Genomic DNA, 12,069 nt, shown 5'->3' on the forward strand with positions numbered 1-12,069 from the left:
GGTCTTCATTTTATCACTATTGAAAATGGCATATTCTATACTAAAATAGACTGGTCTATTCACCTCATGAATATCTGAACTATTTCATGTACTATTGCTTTTTAGTTAACTAACTGTAGTTTCTTTCTTCTAACAGGTTGATGTGTGTTGTGAAGGTTCACACAGGAGTGGCTAAACAGAGAGTGTATTTTCTTGTCTTGCACTAGAAATGACCATAATTTAGAAATGTAATAAAAAAAACCTTCATACAGACAGTAGCGCCTTTTTTCCTCCAAAACGTTCTTGTCTGGTGCCCATGCTCACTCTTTCAGTGTTATTGGTGGTATTTTCTAACAATGTAGCACCAGTGTACCAGGTTGAAATAATTGTGGTTTATAATGTACAAGTAATATAATTTTGATCAGTTCCTTAAATTATCTATATGAAGGCTTTTTTTTATGAAGTCCACACCATGTTGTGATCCAGGTTGTTTATGTTGCAAGATATAGCTTATATAAACTGGTTTTCACTTCATAGTTTTCGTCACGCATTAATTATTCACACATTTAGATAAGATTATGGGGTAATTGGTAAGTATCTTTTAATATTTTTTTATATATGAAAAATGTTAGACTTGAAAAAATCAAGTGTTTACTACTGAGAAAGCAGTTCTGTTTGCAGTACACCCAGCAGTTTTGTGTTTTCTTTTTACTGATCTTTAAGGCAGTGATTGTCACTACTACATGCTTGTATGTTTTGCTTTTAAAACTGGCTAACATATAGCGGTTGTCACTACTACATGCTTGTATGTTTTGCTTTTAAAGCTGGCTAACATATAGCGGTTGTCACTACTACATGCTTGTATGTTTTGCTTTTAAAGCTGGCTAACATATAGCGGTTGTCACTACTACATGCTTGTATGTTTTGCTTTTAAAACTGGCTAACATGTAGCGGTTGTCACTACTACATGCTTGTATGTTTTGCTTTTAAAGCTGGCTAACATACAGTGGTTGTCACTACTACATGCTTGTATGTTTTGCTTTTAAAGCTGGCTAACATGTAGTGGTTGTCACTACTACATGCTTGTATGTTTTGCTTTTAAAGCTGGCTAACATATAGTAGTTATCACTACTACATGCTTGTATGTTTTGCTTTTAGAGCTGGCTAACATATTTCCAAGAAGGTAGTTTTACTGTTTAGTTGCTTTATTTTGCATGTTTGAACCTATCAGAATATCTAATTCCCAGAATCCTCCTCATGCTTGTTAACTCATCAATATGGTAATGAGACCTGCATGAGTTGCATGTTATGAGATACCGGTATGCTTGTTCACTTTTTTGTGCAGCATTTCCTTTTTTTTCAAATGCTGCTTCTTGACTAATTTAAAATAAATTTGGCATAAACCATTCTGATATTAAGGTATTTCGTACAAGTGATTCAAATCTCAGTACCAAAACTGTCACCAAAATACTGTATTTGGGACAGAAAATACCAAAATATTTTGCAATTAGTGTAACCGATATTTGCAAGGAAGGATATCATCCATTCTTGTTGTCCTTGCCCACTTCCAAATAGCACTGAACTGGATCTATCATGAAATATTATGTACATCTATGCATATGTATATGTTGTTGCTGTTATAGGGTTAAACACCAATTTTCAGCACAAGATATGCTATACATGGCATCCATTATAAATAGTGGAGGAAGAACCAGGGAAAACCCCAGAAAAAAACACCAACCCAAGAGAAGCTGTTGGCAAGCTTTCTCATGTACCCACATTATATGTATATGTTTATGAACACCTTTGTATATAGGTTTATGTACGTCTATGTATCTTTATTATATTTAATTATATATCATACCAGTCAAGCTTGACAAGAGTTTAAAATGTCATTTACACAGCCAGAGGTTATATGATGTTGAAAAGATAGCACTGTTCAATAGACTACTTACTAAACTATAGAGGTACATCTGTTGAATAGACATGTAACTATTGAAGTATGAAAGAATGTATTTCTTGCCTGAAACAAAATTATCTCAGTGGGGCTACAAAATTCCCTCACCATCAGTTGGGTCAGTTAACATACTGTATGCATGTACATGTATGTTAGGCTATTGGGAATTTAAGGGCTCTGCTATGTTTAATGAAGGGGACATAGAGCCTAATGTTGTCTTTATCCAAATGCCTATGTCTGTAAAATACTGTCTTTGTCTATCAGTGTGTCTCTCAAGACAACCACACATTTGTCCCATTTTTAGCTCATCTCTCTGAAGTTAACATTTAGTTAATAATTTTCGTTTAGCTGGGAGGGATGGGGTTGCATCTTGCATACATGTTGTTATACCTTAAATCAGGGGATGCATCGTAACAATTAGGTACTAAACCCCATCACAAAGGAAGGTCACTGTGACACATTTTTCACACATAACTATTTCTTAAGCACAGTTCATACTAGAATCATTAATACCATACTATTACGACAAATGAAGGTATCTGTGACCTACATTTCACATTTTACAGGCTTAGATTCAGTTTTTGTATTTAGCTCAGGACACCGTAGCTTTTACTCATCCTCTACACTGAAATTAAGGACCTTGGTGAAGGATACATTTGGATCAATAAGTCTTACACAATCATCTCAAAAATAGTTAAGTGTAACCCACATTTCATGCTTTTTGAATTCAGTTTTACACTGAAGCTATTAATGCTTAAATCATTAAACTAATGATTTTATACTTATCTCTTAGTACCACACGCATACAAAAAGAAAGTGTGACCTACATTCAAAATTGTACTGGGTTTCATTAAGATTTTGCATCTTGTACATGGACCAAATATGTTTTTTTTGCATGCTATGCATTATCCTGCATACAATCCTATGTAGAGTTATAAAACTTGGTAAGAGAATGCACCCTGATAAGCACTATTTCACATTGCAGAAATAGGTTGTTATGGCCCATATTCTATGCATCACTAATGCATCTATGCATCACTAACATGTTTACTTTTCATGAACTGTTCACACTAAAATGATACATTTCTGTTAAAGCTGCATCCTTACAGCATAATAAGCACATTGTGACCTGTACATTTAATCTTTTTCTGGCTTTGGTTGACCGATATATTTAATCTTTTTCTGACTTTGGTAAAGTTTATGTGTTTTAGCTCACAATCACATTTGTTTTTTGTGTGATGCATGCAAACTATAGTATCCAACCTGGAGTCATGCAGATCTGTGAGGGGATGTATCTTGATAAGTACTAAGTCACTGTGACTGATATTTCATGCCTCGCTGACTTTTTGTTGTTGTTACCAGATGTTTACTTGCGTGTGTGTCTGTAACAAAATTTTTTCCAGTCATGCATGTTTTGCGCATAATGCTTTGTTTGCTGAATCTGTATTTTTTTGCATTTCTGTCTATTGATCCTTAATATATTTTCTTGTATAATTTTTGTTTCCCAGCTATATTTCATATATTTGTTTGTAGATGTATGAGTAAAGTTGTATCACCCTCTTAAAATAGTAGTAGTAGTATTGTAATCAGTTGTGATCTCCAGTTGATATATATATGCCTATCATAAGGTTATGTTGTTTTCAGTCTGGTTGACAGCTGACCATCTGTGTGTCTGTTACCAATTTCATATTTGCAGAGTAACTTGAACTGATCACCTTCTACAGTTACCAAACTTTGTGGATTGTTTGAACTTAGGAACAGTCCTGTCAATTTTAGGGTCGAAAATTACATAGTCATTGTCAAAAACTGCAAGAATGGATTCTGTACAGTAACTTCAGTTCTCCATCATTTACAGATATCAAACTTTGTGGATGACTGGCACTTGGGTTGAGGAAGAAGCTTATTGATTTTGGTATCGAAAGGTCATTATTGCGACTGAAATGAGACAAATGGTTTCAGCACAATAGCATTAATTCCACATCGCAGACCTAGTCCAGACTTTATAAATGGCTTGTGCTTGGGGAAAATGAAGAAGCATATTGATTTTGGATCCATGGTCATGGTCCTTGTGACAAAGTAGTTATCCAGTACTTTCTTCCAAGTTTGTCAATGACTTACATGATTGGCAAGGAATAAGTCTAATTATTTTGGTGTCAAAAGTTCAAAGGTTCAGGTCACACTGATTAAAAAAAGAAAAATATTTTTTTTTGCAGAATAATGTTTGCTCTAGACTGTGTACTTTGGCAAAATGTTTGTGAAGGGTTTGCTCTTAAGACATGAAAGAGGCCTATAGATTTTCAGGTCCAGAGGTCAAGGTCATTTTGACAGAAAGAAAAATTGTGTTTTGCAGATTATCTTTTTTTTCAGAGGAAGTTCTTTGACCAAACATTTTGGATGTCTTGTCCATAGGGTATTATAGAAGTCTGTAGGTTTGTGGATCTAAAGGTCACAGGTCATGGTCATGTTAAGTTTAATAAGAAAATAATGATTTATGCATGGTAACTTTAGTTTAACACTGCATGCCTTGACCATTGGTCCAGGTAACTAAGTCACATTGGTCAACAGTCGCCAGAGTCAACTATGCCCTACTAGTTTCTACATAGAGGATTGTTAAACATGCTATTTACTGTATTTTTGATAAACATTTAAAAAAAATATAAATGATTGCCATTGAGTCAATGTTAATAGCAAAAGCCAAGAGGCCCAACCCTTTAATGTGTGACTCTTACTCACTTTTAACTCATTCAAGATCTTGCTGATACAAGCCCATATTCCATGTTTGATAAAGACTGGACCAAAATTATGGACTTAAGAATAATAAGAAGCTGAGCCAATCAGATGCAAGATCACCTCATTAATATGCATAGAACTCACTGTCAGATGTTTCTGAGATCATAGGGATACAAGCCCATATTACAAGTTGGGTCAGAAATACAGTCACCAGAGCAGCAACAAACTAGTCAATCAGATACAGTGTACGAGATCACTTCCTTTATATTTGTGGATCTAATATATATATATATATATATATATATATATATATATATATATATATATATATATTAGAGCTGGGTACCGTGAACATTTTTGTACCACAGTATTTCTGAACATACTGCGATACATACCATGGTATACAATATTTATGTATGGGAAACAAAATGTAATGTTCTTGGGCAGGGCCTGACCCTTTTTTGAGTGAAAATTCCCAACTGCCAATGGCTGAAAAAATATATCTTGCTCTGATTTATAACAAAATAACACAATTTTGTTTGCATTATATTTTCTGAAAAAACAAAACAAATATCTCAGCTCAAAAGAAAATCACAGCCCACCCTCACCCCAAAATTAAATCGCCTGTACCTTATAGTAGATGAGTTTGGTATGTGCATGCTAATTGTTGTAAAAACTGGACTCAAAAAACTTTAATTAAATTTGGGTGATAAAACTTACACTACAGCTGACACCCTCTGAAAGACATTGTACTGACTTTAGAGAGTGTGTTGGTAAAAGTAGGAAGTGTTGACACAGAATACTAAGTTTACAAGCCATTATCTTAATATAATAACAGGCAGGCAAAATTTGAGTGGAATGTCAACACTCTGTCCAGATCCAGGGGCCCCGAGTGGTTGAGTGGTCTAAAGTGCTCTCCGTTACGGATCACTGTCATCTCACCTCTGTCTGCATGGGTTTGAGTCTTGGATTCAACCAATGTGGGTATGTGAGAAAGCTTGCCAGTAGTTTTTCATGGGTCGGTGGTTCTTTCCGGGGTTTTCCCCGGGTTCTTCCTTCACCATTAATACTGGCTGCCATGTATAGCCTATCGTGTGCTGAAAAAATGGCGTTAAACCCAAAAACAACAACTGTCCAGATCCAAAAAATTTCCACAAGTTTGATTTGGCCCAAATATCTTGCATAACATTCCATTTGGCAGCCACGTGTCAAACATGTGATTTAACCATCATATATAAATATAATTAAATATGTAATATTCTATATTAATTTATGACAAATATAACTGTTCTGTAAAAGTAATAATTTTTTAAAAAATATTTTGTAATGAAAAGTGAAAATATTCAGAATATATCATTAAATTCGTAATAACATTACTCAGAAATTTTTATATGTGCCTCACTGACAAAACCTACTTATGTACCAGCACAATGGAAAAGTACTATGGTACATACCAACAGAAACAATGCTGTTGTAAACTGGTACACCTTTAATACCAAATAATATATATATATATATATATATATATATATATATATATATATATATATATATATATATATATATATATATATATATATATATATTATTGTCAACAAGTTATATCCACACCAAAATATTATGCAACACAGATGCAGAGTTGCTTGAGGTCGTGTTATTTAACCCGATACCTCAACAGATCTCTTACCTTGATGACATTACTACAGGAATGAAAGTTTACAACTGCAGTTCTTTCATCTTTTGCAGATAAGACCCTGAGGTACACCAGCCTCTTGTGTTTAACGCTACAGAATGCTTTGCTTATTCTTACCATGCGCTATGTGCGCATTCGAGGCGGTGACATGTTTGTGGCATCAACAGCTGTCATTTTGGCAGAATTCCTTAAAACCATTGCCAGTTTGTTCATCATTCTCTTTCAAGAGGGTTCTATCGTAAAATTCTTGAAGCATTTGGGTGATAATATATTGTTCCAGCCAATAGACTGTATCAAGGTTTCTGTACCAGCTCTTATCTATACTCTGCAGAATAATTTGCTGTATTTGGCAGTCTCCAATCTGGATGCTGCTACTTACCAGGTAAATATATATTGCCTATTAATCAGTTCATCACATATTTTTATGATGTCCATTCTTTGTAGAGCAGGTAACATAATGTGAATTAATATATATATATATATATATATATATATATATATATATATATATATATATATATATATATATATATATATATCCATTCTGAGGTACCCAAGTGTCTGGTATATAGCCATTCTTAGGTACCCAACTGTTTGGTATATAGCAATTCTTAGGTACCGGATTGTCAGGTATATAGCCATTCTGAGGTACCCAAGTGTCAGTTATATAGCAATTCTTAGGTACCGGATTGTCAGGTATATAGCCATTCTGAGGTACCCTATTGTCACATATAGTCATTCTGAGGTACCCAAATGTTTGGTATATTCATAGCCATTCTGAGGTACTCAAGTGTCAGGTATATAGCCATTTTGAGGTTGCCAACTGTTAGGTATACAGCCATTCTGAGGTAGCTGACTGTCAGGTATACCGACATTCTAAGGTAGCTGACTGTCAGGTTTACAGCCATTTTGAGGTCGTCAGCTGTCAGGTATACAGCCATTTTAAGGTAGCTGACTGTCAGCTATACAGCCAAGTTAGCACAACATGGGGTTTTCACCAGAGAGTCCTAATGCTCAGCTGTCCAATATAATGCATGTAACTTCAGCTACCATCTTGAAAATCTTATCACTACTCCTCTTGAATGGATGGTCGTACAGTTGTATCGCTATAGAGGTTTTACTAAAAGGCTTGGTGTTTTCGCCAGAAGACTTATTACAATGTCAGGCAGGTCTTAAATAAAAGTTCTGCCAATCTTGTATCAAATATCACCATAATGGCAGCCATCTTGAAAATCTTTATATTGTTACTTATCCTAAATAGGATTGCTCTTCTGGCCTAACTGGTTAGACCGTTGCCTCGTATGTGGAAGGTCACTGATTCAAACCCTGTCTGAGTCATACCAAAAACTTATAAAAAATGCTACTTGCTACCTTGCTTGGCACTCAGCATTAAGAGGTTAGTGTTAGGACTGGTTGGCCTGGTGTCAGGATAATGTGACTGGGTGGGACATCATGCTTCATGTCCTTGGCATGATGCCCTTGTGCTTGATGTCATTATATACTGCCACACTGCAGACGTCACATCGATACGACTGAAAAATTGTTAAAGCTACATTAAAAATCCAAATCACACACACACACTGTCCTAAACGGTAAGTCACATTGATACTGGGTTTTCACCAAAGACTAATTATGATATCTAGTTGGTCCTGAATGAAAATGGTCATGATCAGACCTCAAATATGGCTGCCACGATGAAAATCTTGTCTCTTCTGAATTGTTGGTCATATCATCATGGGGTTTTCACCAGATGTCTATTAATGGTCTTTGAACTACATGAAACTGGTGCTAATTTTATATCGGGTATGGCTGCAGTATTGGCTAATTTGAAAATCTTATAACTTAAGAATATCAGAGATCATTTAACCAGACAGCAGTTAGAAAGAAGAATGATCTTGTCATGAAATCTTTCAATTTCTTCTTACAATAGAGCACCAGTCTATTTGATGGACTTGAGCTGTAAGAGATAGTGAGAGTGAGTATTTTGTGTGAGGATGGCATTAGTAATTTCATTCTACATGTAATGTATATACAACTTATATTCAGTGATTTACATGTATTGTTATAAATCAGCTTGTGAACTTGTGACCACTTTATTTACCACTGGTCTGCAGGTGCTTGAACTCAAATGTTACACACCTGTGACACCTTGTCATCTAAATCTGCCTCATGTATGACCCACTTGCCAGATACATCAATTCTAAGTGCTTTATAATGCTTAGCTGTAATATTGTTACCATTTAACATTCTCCAAACTATGTTCAATTGATTTTCCCTTAAAACTTGTGTAGAGTAATATTTAATAGCATAATTTATGTTTTCTGAATTATGACTTAAAATTAATACTTTCCTTAAAATCTTTTATGTGATTTTCTCTTTCAAAACTTTGACCAAAATAAGGAAACAGAAATTTATCAAATATAAACTCATATGTCTTGCTTGAATTTTTCTATTACTGACAATTTTAAATGATTGACTGATGTATAGATACTTTGATAAATTTGCCATTTTGATACATCAATACTAAATTTGGAAAATTGATTCAAAACAGTATATCCCTTATAAAAGTTGCTTTTAATCTTCATTGGTCAGAAATAATTATTGTTGTTTACCTATTTATTATTGACATCGGCACAATATGATTCTCAAATGGGGTTACTTCTGAATAAGTTCATGAAAGTAGAATTCCTATCAGAATGTTTTCTTAGAGTGAAAATATTGGGTTTGTGTGTGTGTATGTTTTTGTGTTTGTCTGTTTTGAAAATGCGCATCTCTTTGCCATAATGCCATCAGTATGTCATATGTCTTGTGTGGGTGTGGATGGGTTTCTAATCACAATCAATTATTCCCATAAAATACTCCAAAGAGACAACAACTGTCACTGTCAAATCTGTTGGTGAAGATCTATAACAGTCTTAATTTGAAAGAAACAAATATTAACAAGAGTTATTTGAAGGATAGAGGAATACTAATTGTGCAGACACATAGTTAAAAATACTAAGTGTACAGACAGACACAGTAAAAAATACTAAGTGTGCAGACAGAAACAGTTAAAAATACTAAGTGTACAGACAGACACAGTAAAAAATACTAAGTGTGCAGACAGACACAGTAAAAAATACTAAGTGTTCAGACAGACACACAAATAAGAATACTAATTGTACAGACACACATATAAGAATACCAAGTGTACAGACAAATAACACTGAATGTACAGACAAATAATACTAATCGTACAGATACATAAGTAAGAATACTCAGTGTACAGACACACAAATAAGAATACTAGGTGAACATACAGACAAATAAAAATACGAAGTATACAGACAGACAAATAAGAATAATTAGTGTACAGACAAATGAGAACAAAGTGTACAGACACAAATAAGAACAATAAATGTACAGACACATGAACACTAAATGTAGACAAATAAGAATACTAAGTGTACAGACACACAGATAAGAATACTAAGTATACAGACGCACAAATAAGAATACTAAGTATACAGACACACAAATAAGAACACAAAAGTTTACCAACATACAAATAAGATTGCTAAGTGTACAGACACAAATAAGAATACTAAGAGTGCAGACACAAAAGTAAGAACGCAAAGTTTACAGACACAAATAAGAACACTAAGTGTACATACATACAATGAACACTCAGTGTACAGACAGACAAATAAGAATATTAAGTGTACATACATACAAATAATGAACACTCAGTGTACAGACAGACAAATAAGAACACTAAGTGTACAGACACACAGATAAGAACACTAATGTACAGACAGAGAGAAAAGAATACTAAGTGTACAGACACACAAATTAGAATACCAAGTTTACAGACTGGCAAATAAGATTATTAAGTGTATAGATGCACAAATAAAAATGCTAAATGTACACACACAAAAATAAGAAGGCTAAGTGTACAGACACACAAATAAGAATACTAAGTGTACAAATTGACACATACAGATAAAAATACTAAGTGTACAAACACACACAAATAAGAATACCAATTGTACAAGATGCACAACAAGAATTTTAAGTGTACAGACACACACAAATAAGAATACTAAGTGTACAGACACACAGATAAGAATACTAAGTGTACAGACACAAATTGAATAGCTTAATAAATTTGGTACTGATATTTAATATTCAACTGTGTATCCCTATCAAAAGTTTGAATTAATATCATTCCTTTTAGGAATGCTATATCATTTTCCCACACTACTGCTCAACATGGCTCTGATGGTGTCCGCTTAATATGCAAGAACAATGCGCTGAATGAAATACTACCTTCTCTTTGGCCAACTGAAAATAAGTTATAAATAAATACAGGACATCATTTTCTTTTAGCCAATGAGAGGACAGTATTCCATTCAGCAGAATCTCACATTAAGCGGGTGCAATCATGGCCATGTCAAGCAGTAGCATGAAATATCAGCGTTTTGTTCTGAAATAGGTCGCGCAAGCAAGGAGACAAGTGTCCTCTCTTGTAGTTATTATATAGTACATGTATGACAGGTCAATTGTAAGCAACAATACAAGCCCCTGTGGCTTATTAGTGGTAAAATTCAACTTACAACCCCTCAATTCCTGGACTTCCTAACCCATCAGAAGCTGTGAAAACTGCACAGGTGCTTGCTTACGAGGCAGCTAATGTTTGAGCTTGCCTCTTGTACAGGCCAACTTTAACCACTAGACTTGACCGTAAATAAAGAGTACAAAGAAGAATTGAAGTCTCACTTCCACGAGTGGTATGCTAGACAGGTCATGGATGCCATTGTGGAAAAAGAAGACGTTACTGGTGACGATCAGTGCACAGTATTGGTAAACCTTGCAACCTTATTAATCAAGCCAGTTCACGCTGAATGGATAATTGCAGCTCATGCAACAATGAGTGAAAGATTGGACCTAATTATCAGTGGTTTTGAGAAAGTTTGTCTTGTTTAATTCAACAGTTTGGGGATTATTTACCTGAGAAGCATTTGTGAGTACCACGAGACTTGATTGACTAGATGTTGATGCAGTGGCTTTGTTAAAAAATTTGTGAAGTGTGAGTTTTAAATACTCTGCTGTAATTAGTGTATATACATAGTGTTTCATTAATAATAGTGTTTCAAGAAATAGTTATAGCATTTTACAGGATTGTTGTTCTTTTGGATTAAAAATGCATAGATAAAATGAAATGTGCTTTCAGAAAGATTTAAACGTTTCAGCAGCAGTTGTACTCGAATGAAGGATCGATTTGAAGAAATGTTAAATTTAATTTTCATATAGTTATTTGTTATTATTTTTCTTTCATTTTCAGTATTACTATATCTCTGTCGTTACTTATCTCAGATAGTGATTTAAGGCAGTGAGTAAAATTACAGCTATCGGATACCTTATCGAATGTGTGCATTGAAACAATATAAAATGATGTATAATTCTTGTTTGAAAAGGTTAAAATAAAAAATAAAACAAACACATGTAAAAGCTAATATTTAATTACCAGTATTGACCTTGATTTATAAATACTAGTATCTATGTTAATCTCTAGAAGTGAAGCACTGTAAGAAAATGGCGGGGGGGGGGGCATCATCTTATGTGGCTTATTTTTCGTTGGCGATTTAAATTCATGGTTTGGTGCAAGAACAAAAGCGACAAAAATCGCACCCCCCCCCCCCTCGAAAATTGGTGATACTACAGTATATGA

The 12,069-nt window shown here is 34.3% G+C and overlaps 1 protein-coding gene across 1 annotated transcript in view; it reads left to right on the forward strand.

The window, feature by feature from the left end:
- The window catches only part of LOC149803921 (UDP-galactose translocator-like), a 48,138-nt gene that overhangs the window by 20,813 nt on the left and 15,256 nt on the right, over nucleotides 1–12,069 (forward strand). The window contains exon 2 of the mRNA XM_089953735.1: nucleotides 6,413–6,741. Coding sequence (XP_089809861.1) covers nucleotides 6,413–6,741 — 329 coding nt within the window. The remainder of the gene's footprint in view (nucleotides 1–6,412; nucleotides 6,742–12,069) is intronic.

The sequence above is a fragment of the Sinohyriopsis cumingii genome, chromosome 3, assembly GCF_028554795.1.
Source record: "Sinohyriopsis cumingii isolate HCF-2022 chromosome 3, ASM2855479v2, whole genome shotgun sequence".
Classification (NCBI taxonomy): domain Eukaryota; kingdom Metazoa; phylum Mollusca; class Bivalvia; order Unionida; family Unionidae; genus Sinohyriopsis; species Sinohyriopsis cumingii.